This window comes from Toxotes jaculatrix, chromosome 10 (genome assembly GCF_017976425.1).
Source record: "Toxotes jaculatrix isolate fToxJac2 chromosome 10, fToxJac2.pri, whole genome shotgun sequence".
In the NCBI taxonomy this organism is placed as follows: Eukaryota; Metazoa; Chordata; class Actinopteri; family Toxotidae; genus Toxotes; species Toxotes jaculatrix.
In genome coordinates, this window is record NC_054403.1 from 20,533,878 (window position 1) to 20,559,383 (window position 25,506).

A 25,506-nucleotide genomic window follows, 5' to 3' on the forward strand; every position below is an offset into this window, starting at 1 on the left:
ACAATCAGAATCAGAGCCATATAAGCCAATAAATCCACATCTCCAGCTGTTCCAGACCAGCTTGGGCTTCTTGTGTGTTCTCTTCTCAAGTTTTTCTGATGCCAGTGTAGTGTGCTGAGAGTGGAGAAAAAAAAAAACCACGAGAAAGTTATAGAAAGTCTCATTAATCTTCTCTCCACTGAGCTCTATACTGTATTAAAAAAAACATGAACATGGTAACTGCACAGCACTGGTCTCCTGTTCACTAAGGAGATGAGGCGAATCTGAAGTTACCTGGATGTAACTACAGTTATATAGGAACATACACAGCCAATGCCATCTCTCTAGATCACACAGTAAATCACATCTTCTATTTTCAAGTTTTTATTTTTTTTCAGGACTGTAAACATGTTTGCATAAAACTATGTAAGTATGAGTCTTGTTATCCTCTTGCACTATATATAAATAAAGCTTAACATGGCTATTTGAGAAATGCCTTTATTATACAAGAGGCCATTTCAACTTCCTGCATTATTTAATATTTAGAGGAAGAAAGTTCCCCTGGTCAGTACGTCTGATATAAATAACTTGGTGAAAAATGGCTGAGAGTGGTCCGTCCTTGCTACGTTGATGATGCCAGGAGAAAATGAAAGTGTGATGCTCTGTCCATCTGTAGGACAAACTATATTTATGCGTTGCTAATGCTTTTTATCTTAAGGCTTTCTTACAAGTTTTTATCTGTGAACACAAATATAAAGCTATTCATTGTTACGACAGTTGCCATTAACGCTTTCTGAGTTTTGAACATCTTAGCCTCTCCTAATGTGCAAATATGACAACACAAGAACACATTACATATTCTCTGTTCAGAAAAACCTGCATGACTGTACTGACTGTGTGATTTCGCATTACACTAATGATATTATGACTGCAGGATACTAGATTTTCAAGGCTGTGGTGGGAACTCACTGTACATTTAAATCAGAATCTATCACTGAAAAAAATGTAAAAAAAAAATGTCTCCCTGCATTTACGCACTTTATCTTGGTGTAACTACACATATTATTATGTGGGGTTTTGTTTGCACAGTTGACAGGTTACTGAATGATAAACAACATTAAAATGTGGTTTTAACTAGGGATGTATACTGGTAATAGATTAATTGATTATAACTAAACACATACCTGACCAATCTGTTCTTTTCTCCTCGTTCAATCCTTTTTCCTTGTTTAGTATCTATGGATTGATTGTGACCTTTCAAGATGTTAAAGATGATATTTTTCTCCTTCGAAATACATTTGGAAAAGAACAGGCTGTACTATATTCAAGTACTAGACAATTATGTGGTCACATAATCTGTGTTTCTTTTTGAATGGAAAGAACGTGTTGTTTGTAGCCTTATTACTAGCGAGAGTTCTCAGCTCTGTTTTAAGTGAGTCTTTTAGGGTTAGTCAGCCCTGGAAGTGTTCAAGAAACCCAGTTCAACCTATGAGAGTTTCTGATGGCTTGTATAACTTGCATTAAAGCCACAGAGGAAATAAATTCCTACCGTGTGAGAATAAGCTGAAAGCGTCCTCTAACATTGACTGCAGAAACACGCCGTGGTCCGTATCATCTGTCAAGCAGCCAAGAATTGCGGGTGACACAGATAATGAGGAGCTGTGTCAAAGAAAGTGTGTGTGCACTGTGGCTAACAGACAAGCTACACAAATGTGGGAGCTATGTTATGATTTACGGTAATTTAATGGAAGTATTACGTTACATGTTATAATCAGGGTAGACTAATATTCATTTCTTCTTGATCTGAGAAAAATATGAGAATCAACAAGCTGTGTTAGGACATTTGTGAACTCCTCTTCTGTTAGCCGACTGGACTGACTTGTGGTTTATCATCAGAGGCCAGAAAATGTTTGCCCGCCTAGTTTTAATACATTAACCGAAGGGAGGCAGTGCTTTTAACACGTCTGATGAAACTTCTCCTGGTGATATGTTGGTCTGACTTCAGTTCTCAGAAAAACAGAAGTATCAGCAGAAACGGATGGCTTTCATTTCCATCAGTGTCACTGAGACATTACACTTCTGCAGAGTCATGGTGCTACTGGGCTCGAGTAATTCCTCTGACTCTGACGATGGTCTTTAAGCCGCTGGAATCTACTCAGAAAACATTTCGCAATCTATCTTTTTTTAGCCCATCGTTACCAGATCCTCTGTGTACTGTATGTGCAAGCTATTGCTTTTTTGGTGAAAAGCAAAGGAATGTTTTTTTTTTGTCAGTTAACACTGCTGCTTGTTATTTTGCTGCATTTCTGTTAAAAGTGCAAAATCATTTCATGTACACCTGGTTTCAATTATATAAACAAGTCCATAAGATGAACAGACACCGGTTATTTGTTTGACAAATCATCTAGATACATTATCCAATTACAGCTTGACGTGGTCAGTTAATTAAAATGAAATTAAACTTTATCAAAATGTGAACTCATCCATGTGAAGACGTGAAGAAAAGATGAATAGTCGATTAGGGCAGTGTTAATGTGGAGTATTAATCCAGTCCAATTAGCATAGGCAAGAAAGCAGAGAACATCATCAACACCTCTCCATCTTAAGGGCTCTTCTTTCTATTACTTATAAAGCAATTAATTAGTCAGTTCTTCTTTAATTCTTTAATTAGAAAGTCCTTCTTTAATTTGACACATTACCAGGCAACCTAGTGCTAACTCAAATTACTCTTTAATTATGCACACTGCCACATAAACACACGTGTGCCTAGATACTCTTTTCTCAGTGGGTCACTCTGTGTGACAGGTCAGTGTATGTGTGAGAAAACTGAAGGCGTGTTGCGGTTGTGACTGGCAGGTGGTGTTGGCACGGTAACAGACAGCCAGGCACACAATCTCAGCGGAGCAGTTTCCTGCTGCAGCTGCCTGACCTCCAAACAGGCCAGACAACCAGAGCCTCAGGACATGGCAAGCTAATCGAAAACAACAAAGACTGAACTAAGCTACTTCTTTTCCATACTGCTACCAAATAATAGGATAATGCAACAATTCCCATCACAGTTACTTGATGTTGGTAGGGGAAGGGGAAGGCGAATCTCCGGGTAAGAAATCTAGCTGTTGTATCAAAGCTCTCCTGAGTGAAGGGAGGCATTCTCTATTTAAGGTTCCGGACACGCACATTTAGAATTTGACATGGCTGACGGCAAAACGGTTGAGGATTTGAGACCATAGAGCAATCCTGCACCTGTGGCACAAATGCATGTGAGGTATCTGTTGCCCATACCTGGAGGCAGAACGGTTCTCTTCCTCTTCTTGCTATTCTCAGTTGTGTTTTCCAGAGGAGGACACTCTGTCACCAGTGGCCCACTGGAACTGTTGAACTGGAGAGGGTCGTTGTTGGTTGCTGGATCAAAGGGCAGAGCGTTGAGTCCTGGAAGACACAGATAACACAGAAAGCCGTATTAGAGTAGGTAAATCAACAGCTCCTGGCTAAAGAGAGAACTCAACACCTCTGACACTAATGTCGGTGGGATCGGTGAAACCACACAAACAGGACTCAGTTCTGGCCATAATCAGGATTCGGTACAATTAAGTTCAAAAGAAAGAAATATGATATAAAACTATGGTGCAAATACTTCTAAGAATATTTCTCTGAAAGAATAACATGAACTGTAAAGAAACTAATGCTCCATAGCAGAACAGCACTTCAACAAAAACAGCATCTCGTCGCAACTTCATCACTGATGTAAAGGTAGATCTGCACTGTAAGAAAAATTCAAGCTCAGATGTTCTCTGTAATGAGGCCAATTTATCAGGCAGTTCAGTGTGGGCACGCTCTTCTTCAGCACTGCTATTTTTCCTCATTGTTATCTTATAATATTGGAATCAACAGTCATATCATGAATACAAGACAATAACAACAACTTACATCCATAAGAGATGAAAACAAAAATAGTGTGGAGATTGTTCCTGAGTCCAAATAAATGCTAAACAGCTTAACTTGTGTTTTCTGCAAAATGTATCAGCTATTCTGCTCTCTTAAAAGAGTTGTGTATTTGTTTATAATTCAGAGCAGGGTCCTGTAGAGACTCTGTCTACATTCATGAAAAATTCATGACACTTCTTTGTGCTCAGATTTGTTTTTCCCTCCATGGCGCAAAATATCACGCATTACAGTGGACGTATCAGAGGTCTGAAGGACCCTAACCAGTTAGTATCAAAATCAGATGCTGCTCTACACATCAACAGCATCCTTATTAGGGAGTTTAACCATAAATCTGCTTTCAGTGATGTTGATGATAATGCAATTTGGGAGAAATATTGTCATTAAGGTGTGTGCTGGTGCATTTTCATGTTTCCATGTAAGGCCGAATCTAATGAGATTATAGATTTCTGTGTCAAGTGTGTCTTCACTTTTCATGACTTCAGGTAATCAATAGCAAGACTGAGCAGAAGCTTAACAGAGACTGACAATTCAGACAGAGATAAAAAATAAAGCAAAGGAGCTCTGACATTGAAAAAGGAGAGTGAGGCAGCATAAACTATTTAGTTTCTTCTGCTAAAGGATTTTACAAAACTATTAAGGTGCAGTAAGTGCAAATACTGACTTGTGTACAAACCTATTTTTCCTTTCACAGACACATACTCATTCTGAGGAGCAGAGGTGAAGGTCGTGCTTATAATTCAGACAACACACCCGGAGAAATAAGGCCTTAAAATACATAAAACCTGTGTGTGGGAGATTTGTTAGGTTGCGGCAGTGGGGACAGTGTATCTGACACAGAGTCAGTCTAAATAGATCTTCTGTCTGAGCTCACACATTAGACACATATCTCTTAAGGCGATTCCTCCTCAGCATCCATCTGTCACACTTTTAAGATGAGTGTCAATATTCTGGAGAGTGAAATGAATTCATTACTCTGCCAATGTTAACTCAGTTGCCAATAAACAGCTACAGTTTCCATTTAAAGAAGCAGCCTTTCAGTCATGAAAGACATGAGAGTTCCCATGAAGAAAGGCCAAGAGAGACCATGGAAAGAGTGAAACGGCACAGCAAATGGCTGACAGGGAAATACCACTTAACCTCACCAGTTACTGTGTTATTCCAGTTCAAGACTTAGGCAAAAAGTTTCTCATAGTGCTGGATTTATTCACAACTTTCACAACCTTTTCTCCTAAACAGATACTAAAAATAGAACGGGACTTTAAAAAAATGAGGTGTCAAGATGACTGGAGCAACAGACAAAGGATGAATAAGGAAGAAAAAAATTTGTTCCACACCAGTGTGTCATTTAAAACTGACGTAGGCCAAATGACTGCCTGCATCCACATTTTTTGTGGTGCAATCTGGCTCTTGAAGGACAGAATCACTACACTATAAGAAGTTCTGTAGGAAAAGTGGGGTAAAAGCCTTCTACGGATTCAGCCTCAGTGAAAATGCCTTGGGCTGAACATGCTTATTTATCTCACGTCAGAAGCTTTGTTCTCTGGTTTTGAGCTTAGGAACAGTTGTCAGTATTCTGAACCAGTAATCAGACAGTTATGACCCACAGCAGTAAAATACATTGATTTAAAAACAAAGGGTGGGAACAGAGCTTAGGACTGAAGCCTGTGATTGTGTGTATACTGTATGTGTGAGTATAAACCTGTTTATTAAGAATTTTCTTTGCTGGGTCACTGCCGCTGTCTGCTGTGCTACTCATATGTCTGTAGGCTGATGGATGGCGTGTTTAAATTTCAACATCTGGCCAGGGGGAGGAGTGATGTCAGTGAGTATCAGTCCCCTGGGGAGGAGGAAAATAAATACTAAGAGGCTGGGTGGAGACAGGCGGAGGCTGTGGGCAGAGGGGCTGCAGAGTCGGTGAAGGAAATGAAAATGTTGGGAACTGGGAGGCAAACTTTATGCTCTGTGGCTTCAGGATGGGATGCAAGAAATATCACAAATGAAACTAACCTGATCTTACATCAAGGATGCATTAACAACATGCCTCATTAATGGTATAGTGAGCCAGGAAAAGACAGGACCATTAGAGGACACAGTGAAACTCAGTGGGTCATTAAAACGCCATTTAAGTGCTTTGGATGTGAAACCAACTACAGCATCTAGACAATGTAGAATGTGGGGAAATGTGTACTGCATATTATGTTACCATATTATAATAATAAGACAGGTTAATGACACTTAATCAATAACCAAATCTATGTGAATGAGGCCAACAACAGCTTGATTTGTCCAGTCACACAACAGGCCTCATAACTTATAAAGCTAATGAATAATCCAGTGTTTCGGGAATAAAACAAATTCTGTGATGAAAAACAGAAAGTAACAAATTTTTGTTTAATTAAATTTTAATTAATTGCTGAAAGTCACTTTTTGAGCAAAATACTAAAATAATTCACTGGTTTCTCCTTCTTAAATGAAAATATTTCTTGTTTTTTTTTGTCTTTTATAACAGTAAACTGGATAGCTTTAGGTTTTGGACTGCTGGACAGAAATAAGCAATTTGAAGGCATCAGTCACTGGGTTCAGGGGAAACTGTGGGTGTTTTTTAGTATTCTGTGACATGTTATGGACAAAATGATCAATCCAGCAAAATAACCAGCAGATTAATAAATAATGAAATCAATCCTCATTTGCTGCCCTAATATCTTATGTTGAAACTATGCACATTTGGCTGTACAGTATACTATAAAAACACACTTTTGCCATTTAAAGTGACTGAAAACTACTTTTTGGCGACTAGTGGAAATCTAATCTGAAACAACAATGCTTCCCAAACTCCCACAAATCATAACACAAATAAGTAATGCCTCTATTCAATGGCAGGGAAGGAAACCACAGTACAGCAGTAGAAATCTCTAATAATACAATATAATATAAAACAACAGTCTGGCCCAGTTACACTAATTACCGAGAACAGAGGTAAACAAGTTTGCTGCAACACAGAATCATGAAATACGAGCTTCATTAAATAATGAGCTCATAGTTTGTTTTTAATAATGACTTCAAAACACAGTGGCAGCTGCGGTGATCAAACCTGTGATCCTTCAGGTACAGATCACAGCTTTAACCAGTGTGGCACTGAGCTGCAATAATTCTCTTACTAACACGTTTATATAATTCTCCTCTAGTCCTCAATCTAACTCTTATCAGCTAATAAACCCCATGGTACAACATGCATAATGCAGAGCAGTAGGAAATGTGCATCAGCACAATGTTGTGAGTAAGTGCTTAAGTGGGGCGATGGCCTAAGCAGTGGACTATTAATCTAAGATAGCACAGAGAAAATATAGAGGCCATGTAAACTACTGCGCATTCATTCATCTGAACAAGGCAAAGGGCCAGATGGTGGCACACAACATTAACATATCCCCAACCTCAGAAGTAAATTTGCTTCTCTGACTATTCCACTGCATTACTCAACCATAACTGTCTGTCAACAAACTGCCTTTCAGCTCCACTGATTTGTATCATCAAACCAGCTAAGCGGCTGGGCACATTCACCTATCAGGTCAAAATCTAAATAGGGTGTATGGGATCAACTCTTCATACTAAACAGCAAAAACTTCACAGGGAGGTGCTGTTATATGATGGGCTCCAGAATATTCTCCGAGCTATGTGTGTGCTCCCCTCTGCCTAGAATCTTGAACTTAAACAGTCAGCCTTAAAAATCTTAAACAATGACCAAGTCTTGTGACAATCAGCGGCCAAAGGAAGCTGAGCAAGTGAAATGTAAGTGTTGCTAGGATGTTACAAATGTCTCTAGATTATATAGTTATAAGACACGACATGCACAAATATGCACAGAAAAACAGCTTCATCACTTAAGTTTTGCAAGGTCATGAGCTCATAATTGGATCTACCTAGCTGAATTAATGCAGGGAATGAGGGAAACATTATTCATGATTCACTCCGATTTAGCTCAGAAGAAAGAACAGGGAGCAAAAATTCCCACGCTGCAGTCCCATTATAAATATGACGTCAAGATTTTCTGTTTTTTGTTCTTTTACCATTTCCTTTTGAAGAAGAGCTCCTTTCTCTCCGAACTTCACAATAACAGATAGGGGTGATTGTTACAGAGAGCTGACCAACAATGTAAATGTAGAGAGACAATCTACACGGATTAGACAATGAATGTCATCTGAATCGAAAGCCAGAAAAACAGCCTTTTATAGGAGGGTATAATCAAACACTTAGGTAACAGATTTTGATGTAATCATCTGTAATTGGCGTTCAGCAGACTTTCTGCCTTTCTGACCGAACTGTCAGTCCAACTGATGGCCACGCCAATTTCTCAAAGTCTAAAGTCACCTCTTGAAATTGCTTGTTTTGTTCAGCCAAGAGTCAAAAACCAGAAGATGTTCAGAGGAGAAAACCAGTAAATCCTCACATTTGAGGGGATGAAACCAATGAATGTTGACATTACTGCTTGATTGCCTGTTATCGAGTCCATGTTGTTAACATTTAAGACACAATGGGAATGCATACCATTTGGGCAAAACGGGGTTTGGGTGGAAAGGGCATGAAACGTTTCCTAATAATGGATTAAAATGAAAATAAAAGAGGTCACATTGTCCACTAATGCATAAGTAATACTGATCACAAGCCACGTTCTGATAACATTCAGAATCATGCTGCATTGCTGTGACTGCATAGCTGGCAGCTGTGGGGCACAGTGACAGCCATGGGCCATAACTCCTGGTCCTGTTGGGTGGCAGCTGGCAAGTCTACAAACAGGATCCCAAATTAGCCTTCAGTCACCTGAAAGGTTACTGATGAAACAAAGTCACAAGACCTCCATTAGGTCTCACCAAAAAGTTTCTACACCGATCAGTCACCACAATAAAATGAGATATTGCTCTATTCATAGCCTGGGTTGTCCATCAGAACAACAGAACAGGTTCTGGCCCAGGACTCTGGGCACAGGCTCAAAGCGTCCTAAAAAAAGGTAGCTGACCAAAGTTATGACTGCCCTCAGCAGATGTATAAACAAGGTGTCAGACTGATGTGGCTTAGCAATGGCTGGCAAAGCATGCCAAGCAGCTGTGGCATTCTCATGAGGCTATTAGCCAAGCTTTTCACTTCCTGTGTATTTATAGCAAAGACAAAGAGCAGTTAAAACAACAGGCGGCTTGAACAAGTAGAGGACCATTTTCTGTCCAGCTGCCCTATCCTGTGGGCTTTGCTCATTTTAACAAATATAATTAATGGCTCAGAGCATCCTACTTTGTTTCTCAAGGCTGCTTAAGCCAGGTAAAACAAAACCTCTGCTTTCATTAAAACCACAGAAAATTAAAAGACCATTAAGGAGTCTGGACTGGGAAAGCTTCAGCGTCTGTCACCACTCAGGCTGTGACAACAGGAACTCTTACAGGTATATATTTAACTGAGAAAACTGGAACTAATTATGTTTAGTAGTCAAATGCTCCCTTATACAGACCCTTTCAGGTTGTTTATGTTGCTCTAATTTTGGAGTTCATAGTCACTCTGTTATTGACATGGCATTTACATAGTAGATTTTAGCATCTCTGTAGGCATGCTATTTCCTCTGGCACTTGGTTAAACTGCATTTTTACTGTAATGATTTCTTTACCCCCCATAGAACCGTTCACACTTTGATTGTTTGGAGTAGCAGGTGTTATCAGTGAAGTAAAATCAGAGTACTGGCAACAAAACTTGCACAGGGATCACAGAGAAATGCAGCGTAAAGAGTGCAGCAATGAATATTCATCAACAACAAAAGTGCCAAAAAAATATTAATCACAAAGATTAGCACTTTAAAAAAATGATCAAATCTTACAATTACTCAAAAGAAATCTAACCTGGCATTTCCCAACTCAACTGTTGAAAAAAAAGAAAACAGAAACAAAGCAAAACACACTTTTAACTCAGAAATAAATGGTGGTTTCAAAGGACAAAACATATTAAGTTTAGCACAAAAAAATTTAAAACTATTACAGTGTGTTATCACATCCTAACCTGCAGAGAAAATATCCAGAATTTTCTGTATTTTGCATCTTTAAGTAAATGTCAAAGACAACAATCAGGGTTAATATCATGATGAGTACGCAGAAAGAATTATGTTTTTACAGTTGGGAGTTTGGTAAAGGTTAATCTATTCCCTGATGTTGTGATGACATTTAGCATTGGAATATCTCATTGTGCGTTTATAAATTTCCCCCAGCTCTACATGTGATATAAACTCTACCAATACACTGGCATATGGAGGTGGAGCACAGTGTGACACATAAAGGGCAAACACAAAATGCAAAGGGTTACCAATATGGAAGGAGGGCAATTCATTTTTGCTTTTCTGCACCTGTGTTTGCCAGTATCTCCGGTGCTCACTTCTGCCGTGCTTGAAATACAGTCTCAGGTTAACATGCACACTGAAAAGAACTAGCTCACCATAATCATGTCATGACTATTCATAAACATCAGTGACAAGGAAAATATTCCTCCTCAGACCCCCTCTGTCATTCCTCTGAGCCTCAGGGAATTCACTGAAGGTTAATTTATTTAAATCTCCCATCCACTCATCTCTATTCCATTAAACTGACTAAGAATCTTTGGTTTGCAGTATAATCCGCTCTCTACTGTCAAAGGCCCATGCCCTTTCTGCAATGCAGCAAGTGAACGAGAGGGTGTGTGTGTTAACAAGACAACACAACAGTGGATAAGGTCATGCATGTGCAATATCTACTGAGAGCAATGCATAACACTGGACTAATAAGTCTACGAGGCACACATGGTATGAGACAATAAAGTGGAAATGTAGGTTCCTCCCAGGGGAACTGTTCTTTTCTACTGTCCTTGAGGCCTGAAAATGTCTAAGCTCTTACCATCTGTCCCCTCCTTTGAAAGACAGATACTTTAATGCATGCAGTGTGTGGTCAGATCAAGATATCAACAATTAGGCTGCGGTACAAAGGATATCTTGGCAACGTGGGAAATCCTCGTATCATTATTACAGCATGGCATGCGTTATAACTGGCACTAACGCTCTTATGCTATTGACTTTTGAAACGCTAACCCTTCCCTTAAATAGCTGGTGAGGCTATTTGCAGTCTGTTAGAAAAACATCCAGCCTATGTAAATGTGTTTTTGTGTTCCAGAGTTATGGGTAATGAGATGCTCACTGGCTCCAATGTACTTCAACAACGAGCTATCTGTGTCTGAGTATGGCCATGAACGGCTGTGAATGGTCACCTCTAAAGCACACTTGGCTCGATAGTTGACAATACTGTATGTCCATTCTCTGCTGAGTCTATCACATCAGAGGGTTCACTTGAAAAGTTTAGCTTCTGTGACTTGAACATAGTGGCTCCAACTGCTGCAGTGAAAAGTGGTGCCTCCCTTTAAGGTTGCACGTGCTCTCTTTGGCTGACCAAGTGTTCGTTAAAAAAAAAAAAAAAAAAAGGCAGAAAGAATTAACAAAACCGAAGCACTGAATCCTATGACAGACATAATTTGAAGAAAACGTGTGCTCCTTGAGAGTAATGCCCAAGTCATCCTCCTAATTAAAATGGGATTAGATTACATAGTGGTCTGACTGATCTTTTAGGGTATCAAATGTACACTCACTGAGCACTTCATTAGTGCTTAGTGAGCATACATTTGTTCTCAAAACAGCCTCAGTTCTTTGTGGCACTGATTTCACAAGATGTTGGAAACATCCTTTGAGATTCTTCTCCATGTTGACATGATTGTATCACATTCTGCAGATTTGTCAACTGCAAATTCATGCTGCCGCTCTCCTGCTCTACCACATCCCAAAGGTGTTCTCCTGGATTCACATCTGGTGACTGGGGAGTCCATCGAAGTACACTGAACTCATTGTGGTGTTCACAAGACCAATTTGAGAGGACTTTTGCTTTGTGACATGGTGCATTATCACGCAGTGATTAGAAGACTGGAAAATTGTGGCCATAGAGGGATGCACATGGTCAGCAACAATACTCAGATAAGCTGTGGCACTGGTAGGATGATTTAAGGGGTTCAAAGTGTGTCAAGAAAACATTCCCCACACCATAACGCCATCAACAACCTGGACTGTTGACGCAAGACAAGGTAGGGTCCATGGATTTTTTGTTGTTGATGCCATTCTGACTTGGCTACGTTTTTCCAGTTCTCACCCGTCCAGTTTCGGTGAGCCTGTGTCCACTGCAGCCTCAGATTTCCTTCTTGACTGACAGGAAGTCGAGCCTGACATGATCTTCTGCTGGTGTAGTCCATCCACCTCAAAGTTCGATGTGTTGTACATTCTGAGATGCTTTTCTGCTCACCACAGTGGTAAAGAGTGGTTATCTGAATTACTGTAGCCCTTCTGTCAGCTCCATCCAGTTTGGCCTTTCTCTTCTGACCTCGTTCATCAACAAGATGTTTCTGCCCACAGAATTGCTTCTCACTGGAAGTTTTTTGTTCATGATCCATTCTGAGTGTGAACGTCCATGGAGATCAGCAGTTTCAGAAATACCAGCCCGTCTGGCACCTACAATCATGCCACGGTCAAAGTCATGATTGGCTGATTGGATGCTTGCAAGAACAAGCAGGAGTACAGGTGTTCCTAATAAAGTGCTCATGACTTTATGTCACCATCTTTTGTCACCGTCTGCTCCTTCACTATTTTTTATGCCACCTCTTGTTCTCTCCCATCTGTCTTCTCAAACCTAAGCTTCTCTTTTAATTATGCCCTTCTCTTTACTCCAATGTGTTGCTCCCACCTACTTTTCTTTTTTTTGCCTTATTTCCTGCCCGTTCTGAAATCTCAGCTGCTCTATAATTTGCTTCCAACCACCTATATTTTATCCTTGTGAGGGAATGGACTGTCAATAGGGGAGATTTATGATGAGCAGCTGTCATCAGCGACACAAGCTTTTAAAAGCAGCAGGATGTATCCTGCCCCGGCCTTCTACCTTTGATTGCAAGAGTCCAACTTTTGTCTTTCAATAGCCATTTCTCTATGTGAAACTGCAGCTTTTTGAGCTGTTGAAACCTCCAAGACATTTTCAATATCTTGGCTTACTAATATTTAAAATCTAAGCAGAAAAGACCGAATAACAAATTAGAGAAAGGAAAGGGACATTGGAGAAAACAACACACAAAAGGGTCAGTGTTTACTATGCAATTTCTTTCTTGGATTAAGTGTTTCCATCCTTCATTTCCTGAACTGTTATTGCTCTCCTTGTTTGTTATTGAGGCAAAAAAGTCTAACAAGGACAAAGAGCTGTGTGAAGCTTTGGACTCAAGATACCAATATACAGTCATTATCTCCACATACAAAATGACTCAAAGCACCAGGCCCTTCTTCTCTTATTCACCCTCATTCTCTCATTATGCATTTCAATCATCAGCTTCATTTGTCAACACTTGCCCTCGGTGAATGGGTCACTCTATTCTGAATAGTTACTGGAGGGAGTTTTAAATGAATGGGTGTTTTCAAGGTTTTCTCTCTTTAAATTTTGAACACATGATGCAAGACCTTCTTCTCCAAGAAAACTTAGCCAGATGAGATGAAGCTGATATGTGTAATAATCCATACATATATTAAATGGTAACCGATTACAGTTCAAAGGAGATAGTAAGTTTAAAACAAAATAGAGGATTGAGCCCTGTAGCCACTGTCACATGAAAATTAGAATCATTAAGCTGAATCAGCTCATAGCCATTCCGGGAAATTTTCCTGACTCACAGTCGGTGTCACAACTTCACAGATTTCTTTGTAAACCGTGTTTTAGTTTGGTTTTGAAAAGCACACCCACGCCTTGTCAGCGCGCTTCAGAACATCCCAGAGGCTGTACTTAGTTTCAAGTAAGGTAGATAAGAAGCCTTATTCCCTTGTGTGTCAATTAATACTTGTGAAAAGTGCTCCTTAGTTGTTTGTATTGTTCGTCTCATGCACGCAGTTTCTTCTCCCTTCCACTCTCTGAAATGAGAAATGAGTGTGATTGAATCCATATCCAAGTGTATCAGACCCCCTGAGTGACAATACAAGTGAGATCTCAGTGCTCTAGATGCAACAGCCCATTTTCAAAAGACAATTCTTTGCCTTTGATGCTATTTTGGGATGTAGATACCGTAAAGGTCTGTAGAGAAGAATCACCAGATGGCTAGCTGTCATTCTCCATGAGTCGGAGCTCCGAATTGTGGTCCAGGAAGCTGAAGCCCTCACTGTGAAGTCTGATGTTGATCACGAGTTACAGTATTGCAAGGTAGTGGAACAAAACACTCAATCTAAATAAACTCAACCATAGCATCACTTCAATTTTCAACTATATTAATGCAAAGGGTAAAAAAAAGTACAAAGTTCTTTATAATCTTTAAATTTCAGTCCAGTTCAATATGATTCAGTTCATTTTATAAAGTTTGCTGAAATATGTTGACTTTTAGTCCCTGAAATGGGTCATGCTCCAAAAACACCATAGCACTTCCCATCAAGTAAATCAATAGCATCTTTCCTGAGACCATACCTGACAGGTAAAAAAAAAAAAATTTATTAAAAAAAAAAAACATTTCCCCAGTTTGGAATGCAGGCTTTGGTGAAGATTTCAAACCCTAGCTGTGATAATCATAATGGTCATCATCATGACAAGCAAACTGGTCTTCGAGTGTAAAGTCAGCAGAACACCGCTTTAATATTTAACTGAGATTAACCACAGTTGTCAACAGTGCTTAGCCTCAAAATCAACACAAATATATAACACACCACAGAACACAATGACAGAACACAATAAAATGGCCACATTTAGGAATTAAGTCTTCCATGAAGATTTTCATTTCTGTCCTTTTTTGCCCTCACTAAGTACAGACATGTTAACATTTAGAGCTGTGAGTGCAAAAAAAAAAAAAAAAAACATTTAGTCACACATGAGAGTGCTAATGGACCCTGTGGCAGAAAATGTCAACACTCATTGTGCGAAGTCTCTTGTTGTTTTGTCACTGGAAAATGGGAAGGAAGGTGTTTGTGGCAAAGAGGTTTTTAGTGTGCCAGAAGGAATTATTCAGTGAAGCATGAGAAACTTCTTCCTGTAATGACCAGGGAAACAAGTCAGGGAGAATCTATTCCAAGAGCTGCCACACTGAAATTTAAGGCATAAATAAAACGAGTAGCCGAGGTGGGGCACATGAGCACAAAACAACACCTCTGTTTTACTTTGGGGAGGCTAGGAGCAGTTGGGGTCACAACAGGTTGCACTCAGTCAAGTAAGCACCCACTTAGGAACACAATGATTTATTTGATTTATTCAAATGCCTTGGGTTTCCACTGATGCATGCTAGCTACGCTCTGACTCATTTAAAGAGAGAAACATAGTGACAGAGGGCAAAGTGAATCATCTTTTTAAACGTGACCCCTGGAGTAAACTTCACTGGGAAACTATACCAGTGTAGGAAGAACACTAAGTCAAAATGGCAACAGCACACAGATGTTAATAACTTTAATAACTAGTGTTGTCAGGGAATATTTACTTCATTTTCACCAAAATATTGCAAAACAGGAGAATTTGAAAGATCCGGAGAAGCAGGACTCCTGCCAGCAGTGTTTCTAAACACTTCAGTCAGCACATGAAGTTATCCCTGACCAGTACTTTATTGGCTTGTGCTTTCATGCCAGAGTGTGGAAAATGTCTACATAGTGGTGATTTTTTTGTTCAGAGTCAGCCAGCTGTAGTGGAGTATAATTGTAGAGGAGAGGCAATATGCATGCATCAAGCCAGTCAGTTGATGAGAATAACACTGAATGTGAGACAGAACCCACAATACATCAGTATAAGGTCTCATTATAAGGTATTTTGGCATACTTTTAAAATCATGTTGCTGTTTAAAGTCCTTTATCATTTATCTATCAAGCAAAAATGTCAAGCATTCACAGGTTGAGGTTTTTCAAATGTGAGGATTTGCTAATTTGCTTGGTATTGTGTGATTGTAAATTGAATACCTTTGTGTCCTCGAAGCGTTGGCTAAAAAAAACAAACAAGCAATTTAAAGATGTCACCTCTAGGATTGTAAATGGGCATTTTTCACTATCTTTGGACATGTTATAAACAAAATAATAGATTCATTATTAAAAAAAAAAGGAATCACAAATGGGAAGAAGAGTGTCCGTTACAGCACTAATGTTTACCTTGAAAAATGTAAGATCAGAGAGAGTTGCATATCAGAAAGTGACTGCACATACCCTATTAATAACATTAGTTAGCAAAAAGTTCAAATAGCGTCATTACAGGCTCTGCAGGCTGCTGCTCAAGAAGCTGTCTTCTACCCACTGATGTTCAATCACAGCTTTACTTTGTCAAATCTGTACTCTTCCTGCTTATCTCCCTTGCCAACAAGCACCAGAATAGAACACATTTTGTGACTCTGGCATCTTTCTGTAGAAGCCAAAAACCTCTTTTTGAAATATAAATCTTAAGTGGATGTTCTAAAAACTGGCTCTAAATAAAGCAGGCTATCTAAGTGTTTTAACCTCTGCTTCCATGCAGTTTGTCAAAGCCGAGGGAAATACAAGTACCACAAAACAAGCAAAATCCTACACTTCTTGGAATTTATGTCGACCCTTAATGGGTCCCAAAAAATTGCAAACTTATCAGCTAAAATAACCCGAAGACAGTGTCAGCTTTCAGTAGTATTTACACGTCAGGTCCATATGGGCTAGAGGAATAAATATTTCCTCAGCTAATCTTTAATTTCTTTCCTGATTCCGACCTAGTGCAGGAGCTGTGTGGCACAAATGTAGCATGACAGCCTTGAGTCCTCAAGTGACCATCCGCTGGCCTCTTTGAAATCAGTTACACATTCCCAGCTGTTTGCACATTCCATGCCATTTCCCAGGGTACCGGCTTTGATAATTTGACAAAACGAAACAATGACATTGCAGTAATATCATCTGCAATGTTCCTCTTTACAGTGACTGAGTCTTTCTGACGGATACTGCAGAAACAGGGCAGGAAATGACCTTTGCAGGCAGTAAATGGCCTGGTCACGGAAGCGATCAGGACAAAGGCAATTAGCCAGTTCATAGATCACACTTATCCAGCTATAGAGGAGGCAACCAAGCCCAGCAGAGGCCATTCAACCAATGTAATGAATAAAGAGTACTACTTCCATTTGAAACATATATCCATTAAGAGATCTAATACATTGAACGAATGGTATGGTGGGAACAAGATTTCTAGTAGCTGAAGAAAGGTTAGTAGTGCAGCACTTCCTTGATTTGATTTTATGTTTTATCTACAGCTACTGCTACTGTCCCGAACACAGTTTTTTTTTTAGTTTGGTTCGATTTTGATTGGATAAAGTTAAATGATTCTCAGTGAGCAGAAAAAAAACATCTGGGAAGTAGAGGAGATAAATGTTTTTTTTTATTCACAGAGGTCGCTCAAGAACTGTGGAAAGGTGGGAGTGTTTTAAGTGAGTCTGCAGTTTGGCAGCTTTCTCTGAAGTCTTCATTTCTTAGCTCCCCACAAGCACATGATCAGATGTCACTGGCATTTTCAAAACGTAACATCAATGCATCAGTAGGTACTACTGTATTCGTATTTGACCACGTCTTAAAAATACCACGTATTTGACCACGTCTTAACATTGGGCATCACAGTGGTGTATTTCTCTGACTATAGATTTGCCTGTAGAAGACTGAGAGGAGTGTCACCCAGAAAAATACTTGCCCTGTGCACAATGCATTATCATTGAAATAGCAGAGTAGGAACATAATTTTAACTGGAGTAATTCAGTGATTTCAGTCTCCTTCTCAATCAATTTCAATCTCCTTTTCAATCAATAGAGCACTTGTCTAACAGGAGATGCAGTTGCCAGGCACACTGTATACCCTGTATTTTTCATTTATTTATTTATTTATCTATTTATTAAAAAAAAAAAACATGTCTGATGTTCTTTGTGTAATTCATGAATTATACATACTTGACACAAAGATGTGTTCTGGTATCTGGCAACAATAATAATGCCTCATTAGTATTTTTGGAAGGAATGAAACAATACATTCAATGTGCCACTGCATGCAATATTGTTTAAATATGGGGAAAACAGTGAACAGTTCTGGACAATCTCCCTGTGAAGACATTAATAGTGCTCCTACTCAGTTGTGCACAGGAAAAGTGCCACAAATAGTTGTGCAACAAATGAATAAAGAGCTAGAGAGAGAAAAACATGGTTCCTAAAAAGGACATTAAACCATAGAGCTTTTTTGTCTTAAAATTTCTGATTTTCAATCTAAAACACTGCATTATTTCAGGCATGTCAGACAGGTGCAGTAGTCTACGACTAATGGAAGCCAGGATCTCAATGTCAGGACTGAAAACCACAAAATGGATTTCAGGGGATAGACAAAATAATCCACTGATGCACTAGTGATTTGTGGAAGAATTACAGACAGATTAGCAAAGATTTCCCATTATATAGAACCAGCTTTAGTGAAACTCCAACATGGTCAGACCTCTCAATACCTTGAGGCCCTGTGGTAACCACCTTGCCCCAGAGCAGCCGATGAACAGCTTGTGCTATTTCTGGATGATGGACCACAGCAAAACCTTAATCCTGTCTGTACTACAAGACCCAGTTCCATTCCATTGGTCTGAATACCTTAGAGGACCATAGTAAGATCCCTTTTGATACCAAATGCCACGATGCTGCTTCATGTCTGGGATGTGGATGGTGAAAGATTAGGAAAGTAAGTTCTATCATCTACACATGACAGGCTGTAAACTCATGGAAATGTTCAAATATGGAGTGGAAACTGCTCCCTTGCCATTCGCTTGCGAGAAAGACCCTAGACAAATGTAAATGGCATCTGATGATTTAAAAACACTGACGCATCTATGACTTTTTTGATTCATTTCAGACTTACACCGAACCCAATATAAGTAAAATAAATAAATAAATAAAAATCAAAGATTTCCCTCTGACATCCAGCTGAAATATGTTTCTGTGGGCTTCAGCGGGGAAGAGGATGCCCTCTAAACTTTAACAAGATGTTAATTCTTGGCTGCGTTACTCTGGACCAGCTCCAGAGGAATTATGATTGTCAATGCAAATGAACGTGAAACTGAATTATGGAATTTTATTGCACCAGCACCCTTTGTGTCCTTTTATGACTGTTATAAACTATGGTCTCCATCCACCATTGCACCGTGGGCTGTGAGAGGCAGCTCAGTCAGTGCCTGCTGGGAGAGGCGAATAAAGCTGGGTTTTCGACCTGGATCAAACAGCTATTTGAAACTGATTTTTCTTCCTTTTTGAAATTCACCCGGTATTGACAGAGAGAATGCCACTTTCTTTCTTAAGTTCAAGTTCAGACTATGACTATCTATAGTGTCAATACTGCAAACTGGACCCTGCTGTGTATATTTTCTGTATAAATTATATTTTCATATCCTCTCCATATTAAAATACTGTCAGGCTGCAAACAGGTAAATTAGCCCTGTGGTTTATACTGTCAAAATGTTTTGGTCCTTCATGGTGTTGTTATAACAAAAGGAAAATCAAATTTTTTAGAGAAACTTCAAGAAAATTGAAACATCTCAGTTCCTTGACAACTGGCAAACTCTATCTGGTAATAAAGATCACATGATATGATCAGGAAGTTCCACAGCAGATACTAGATGGACCTTGAGGTGAGACTGTCTTGTCAATGAAAGGGAAATTTGCTTAATAATGTTTCTGTTTTTATTTAACAAGTGCTCTAGTGTAAATACAGGATATTCAACAGCAACAAAATCCCATCTAAATTCGGAGATGATGTGCAGAGAGGGATTTTGCCTCAGTTTCTTCTCTCAGACCTGTACTGACGGTGTCACATAAAGCCAAATACAAATGCTGCCCAGTGCAGCGTGCCCTACGCTGCAACAACCACACGTACTTAAAATGAGTGCTTCAAATGTCTCAGCTCATTAATCAGAGTGGTACGGTAATAGAGTAGTAAGGTAACAATGAGTGATTTTTTTTTCTCAACTGATCTAGAGTGCACTAAACCAGGGCGGAGCTCCCCTGAGATCTCTCAGCCCTCAAGAGTCCTCTGTTTAGAAACCATTCAGAAGCCAGTCACTGTTGCAGAGCCAGCTCTCTGGCCAGTTGCTTATGTTTCTCTACATGTTAACAGTCCTTGTGCCATGGCCTCTATTACAAAAGGACCTGAGAGGAGATTTCGGCTGCAAGCAACATGTACAAAGCTTGGTGTGCAAAGACAATTAGACACAACCCTGAACAACTAGTCTACCATGGGAGTATCTCTCATCCCCACATTGCTTTGTTTACCTTAAAGCAGCTCCTGGGGATTAAGTTCTCCCTAGCATCCACATTAATGAGAAATTGTGTGGCATGTCACTCAGAAACCCACTTTACCAGACAATACTAAATGCGCTCCCCACCTTGTTCTCACACAATGAATCCCTTATTCAAAAATTAATTTGCAGTTAGAAAGGCATTTTCTCCTGAGTGCTGCTGAAGAGGTGGCTCCATCTCGCCTGTTTGCTTGGTAGTGGTGTTGGCTAATGAGGGTCTGGTCAGGAGGCTGATGCTGACAGCTCAGCTCTTCAAAAGCCTTTGTCAGAATATTGCTCCGGGAGAGATTTGAGCAGCTAGCTGCCCACAGGAACACTTCCACCATGGGCATATCTCTTATTTCCCCACTGCTCTGTTTACCTGCAGGCTACATGTCCAACTATTGTATGTGACAAGCCACATTTTGCCCGACACATGTCAATAACAGGAAATGAATACATATCAAATGTTTTCATATCCACAGTCAGAGGGAGCAGTACTAAGATAACTCATATGGCAGTCCACATACAGAATTACATTAGGTTTTTGTTTTGAAAGGATAAGACAGATTATATTATATACACTGACTGAACATTTTTTATTTATTTTTAACACCATACTAATACTGGGTAGTTTCCTCCCTTTGCTTTCAAAGGAGAGTCAATTCTTTGTGGCATGGATTCCACAAGATTCTGGAAACATTCCTTAGAGATTCTGGTCCATCTTGACATGATTGCATCACATACTTCCTGCAGATTTGCCAGCTGCACATTCATTCTGCCAATCTCTTGTTCTACTACATCCCAAAGGTGTTTTGTTGGATACACACCTAGTAACTGGGGAGGTCACTAAAGTACACTGAACTCATTGTCATGAAAGCAGTTTGAGAGGACTTTTGCTTTGTGACATGATGCAATATCATGCTGGAAATGGCCATTAGAAGATTGGCTACTTCCAGCATTAGAAGACTGTAAATTGAGACCATAAAGGGATGCACATGGTCAGCAACAATACTCAGATAGGCTGTGGCATTCAAACTGTGATTGATTGCTATTCAGGGGCCCAAAGTGTGTCAAGAAAACACTCCCCACACCTTTATATCATCACCAGCCCACACTGCTGACACAAGGCACGTTGGGTCCATGGATTCATGCAGTTTACTCTACCGTCTGCAGCCTCAGCAGAGATTCAAATTCATCTGACCAGGCTTTTCCAGTCTTCAACAGTTCAGTTTTGGTGAGCCTGTGCCCACTGCAGCCTCAGATTTCGAGTTCCACTTCCTGTCAGCCAGTAATTCGTGGCTGACAGGAAGTGGGACTCGAACGTGCTGTTGTTCTCTATCCTCAAGGGGTGATGTGTTGTGTATTCTGAGATGCTTTTCTGCTCACCACAGTGGTAAAGAGTGGTTATCTGAGTTACTGTAGCCTTTCTGCCGGCCCAAACCAGTCTGGCCATTCACCTCTAACCTCTCTAATCAACAAGGCGTTTCTGTCAGCAGAACTGTTGCTCACTGGATATTTTTTTTGCTTTTCACACAATTCTCAGTAAACTCTAGAGACTGTTGTGCATGAAAATCTCTCTCGGGGGGATCAGCATCTCCCACACATAGACTCTAACTTGGATGGTCCGTCCAGGTAGATAATAGTACCCTGTTTTAACCTAGATAAATCTTACATTAGAACGCCTTATTTCACTCTTTCAAAACAAAATTATATTAGGCCACATGTCTGTCTGAATTGTGTGGGGACCAGAGGCTTATCTGTGAACAGCTACCTAGTTACCGTTAACCAATAACCTCCATGTGTGGTAGATAGGGGACATAAATAAATGTAAATTGTATCAACAAATATTAACCTGGGTTACATTCTCATCCTATAAACACCATGAGACTCTGCATGCACATCGGTTACATGCTGCCCCATGCACCACCACAAATAATTTCTGAACCTGTGGGAAACACTGGGAGATCATCAGTTTAAGAAATACTCAAACCAGCCAGTTCGACACCAACAATCATGCCACAGTCAAGGTCACTGAGATAATATTTTTCCTCCATTCTGATCTTTGATATGAACATTAACTGAAGCTCTTGGCATGCATCTGCATGATTTTATGCATTTCCCAACTGACACATGATTGCATGAATAAACAGGAGGACAAGTGTTGCTTGGTGAGAGTGTTTTTCTGACTGCCAACAAATCCCATGAAAAGATAAAAACTGACAATGAACTGATCTTAGTAACAAGTAATGCCTGTGTACCTAAAGTGTGATATACATAGCTTATTTCTCTGCGCCATAGACCTTTTTGTTGTCCAGTTCTGTGGTCCAGAAACTATTACAAACACATCCTACATGGGCTGCACAGGGTGATATAATCCTGAAATACAATGAACATGGGCACTGCAGTTTATTTTCAGTGAATCCCACATACAACATCCTGCTGTAGTAAATACTCCCTAGAGCACTAAATGTGTATTCATCTGCAGCTGAAAAAAATCACTATATAGTCTTGTAAGAGTACCATTTCCAAAAAACTGAACGTCTTTTAGCCTTTCTTGGAAATATAATAAGTATATATTTGTGATGTTTTTAAAGATTTACATATTCAAAAGAAACCATTCAGCTTGGATAGAGCCCCACAGACAGGGTAGGGAAGAAGGAAAGTATTGAGAGATGCACTAAAGCACTTGTGTTTGGTCTTTTTATGGGATTTGTGGACAAGAATATGGAATATCACTAGCTATGTCCTTTAACACAAACAGTAAGACATTTTTTTTTTACAATGCCAATATTTAAAAAGTACTCCTTGCATAAACTATGATGGATGACTTGATATCAAAGTGAGATTCTAATTCCTGAACTTTCAGTACTCTTATAATCCATTTAATTCGTGACTAAAGCAAACAATGAGGATAAAGTCAGACAATTAGGATGAGGGATAAAGCCTAGTGGAGAATATTCATGTCTGGTCCAGGACTTGTCACGATATCATCTGCCATTAGACGTCTGAACAGATGCCAGTTCTCAATATCTTCGGCCATCGCAGTGATGACACCCTGGCCAAGCTCTGAATAAGCAAACATGCAGTAAGTTGAGTAAACAAGATGAATCCCTTCCATTAACAGAAGGACTGTGGGCTCTCCTGCCATTCCACCATTAATTATCTGGTCTTATGGGAAGATTAGGGGAGAGAAACTAAGCCAAGAGCCAGACTCCTCTGAGTGGGCCTCCCCTGTTTAATTACCAAAACAGCACAAACAAATGAAGCCCCATAGATCATGCAACAGAATAACTCCAGAGGCTATGATCTGGCTGAGACTGACTCCGCTCCTCTGTTGTCTTTTTTCCCTGTTGTTGCTCCTCATGCCATCCATCCACCCATCCATCACTCATAAGAGCACACAGACCGGAGACCGTGAAAAGAAAAGGTGTGACAAGACCTAGATTGCAACATCCGATTGATCACTTAATACATACAGTGAAAAACCTGCAAGGCGTTACTTGAGTTTGCAGGGTGATTTTTACGATACACACACTGCACAGAACCTACTGCTGTCTGGCTCTTTGCATGTTCCTCAAACACAGAACTACAGTTAATACCTAAGAGCCGAAGCTTACACAGTATGAAGGCAGAACAAAAAAAAGAATCACTGAAGTCCTCTGAATACTATGATTATGATTCATTACGGATTATTCAACTTTTACTTTTTACTTACTTTTTACCTTACTTACTTTCACTCAACAGTAAAGCACTCTGGAAGCTTTTTATAAGTGCCACATGAAAGTCAAATAATCAATCAAGAAAGTTAGCAACTATGCTGAGTGATTGATCATACAGTATCATATGGCGGTAAACCAAAGACCTATGACTTATGAAATTAGAATCATTAGAGATAAAGAAAATAAACATTATTTGGAGCCTCACTTTTCAAGACAGTTATTACTTCCTTGCTATTAATTTTTAATCCCTCAAAGCACATTTGACAGAAATGGAGGGTTCTGGTGTGAAGTTCTCTCAATCCCAACAGCAAACATTTCCATACAATGTAAACGCACAAATAAAGCATCCGTGTGTGTGCAACAATCACAAACTATTTTCAAAGTTGTTGGTGCTGAATGATTTTAAAATGGGAGAGTGAGTGGATTGGCAAGTAGAGATGAGGGTTTTGTCTAAAAGTTCCAGTTCCATGATGGTTTGCAACAGGGAAACACCCACAACACAATGTCATACTCTCAAAAGGAGTCAAGTCCCCCTGATGATGTAAATGATGATTTCGGAGAGGAATTTTAGTGCACATTTGCAACCCATTACAGTGCTTATTACAGACAATGCCCTTGTAAAGGTTATTCTGCTGCATCATCCCCATGATAAAAACTTAACACTGATCCATAATTACTTGAAACTGGACAATGTCAAGTTTTTCAGCCAGAGAAGTGCTGCCATTATACTAAATTTTTAAATAGTGCATAAAGATTAGAGTGAAATGGGAAACTAGTGATAATCAAAAACCCAAGTTACAGATCAACTCTTCTGCAAAATATTTAGCTGCTCCACTGACCCTGAATCAAACGTGTACTTTGTGGGTAGTCTGGATAAAGGAGGTTACTGTATCAAATTCAAGCCAAAAAAAAATTGCTGTTTCCCTTTGTCAGTCCTTTCCTATTGAGCCTTATTGTCAAGGTCAACCTTTTAAGTCTGGGCAGTTATTTTTAAACCTTAATAAGCATATTTTCAGTGATATTTGCTTTCAAGTTGGCTCGACTATTACCTACTGATCTTACGAAGAGTAGGATGCATTAAAAGCAGGAGTTTTTAGAAATAAATTCAGGCTGATAGCTCTTTCTCTGCTCAAATGTGAATTACTACTAAACAGAACAGAACTGAACACTGGCATACTCTGTTTGTGACTGATTCAAGTTCATCTGATGATTTCAAAACATCTTCACCTTTGTAAAACACTAAAATGCTCCACAGGCCATCAGCACGTTAGTCTGTCATTGATGCTGTTGCCCTAATTTTCCTGCCCAGGCAGTTCAGACACATGCCGCTGATTTACTGGCATGACACATGGGACATTTTAAGACACAATATATCAGTGTGCCTGCCACAGAAACACACTGATGTACTGCACAAACCTACTAAATAATCCTCTTTTAAACAGGCAGACTGAAAGAATACAATGCAGTATCAATAAGGATTCACTTCCACTTTAAATATTTATAGCTCATACACTGGACTATCGCCCGGTTAGCTC

General features: G+C 39.6%; 1 protein-coding gene across 5 annotated transcripts in view; it reads right to left on the minus strand.

The window, feature by feature from the left end:
- enox2 (ecto-NOX disulfide-thiol exchanger 2) overlaps positions 1-25,506 on the minus strand; it is a 160,997-nt gene that overhangs the window by 81,385 nt on the left and 54,106 nt on the right. For all 5 annotated transcript variants that reach the window (XM_041048652.1, XM_041048649.1, XM_041048650.1 and 2 more), the window contains one exon: positions 3,262-3,408. In XM_041048652.1, coding sequence (XP_040904586.1) covers positions 3,262-3,408 — 147 coding nt within the window. The remainder of the gene's footprint in view (positions 1-3,261; positions 3,409-25,506) is intronic.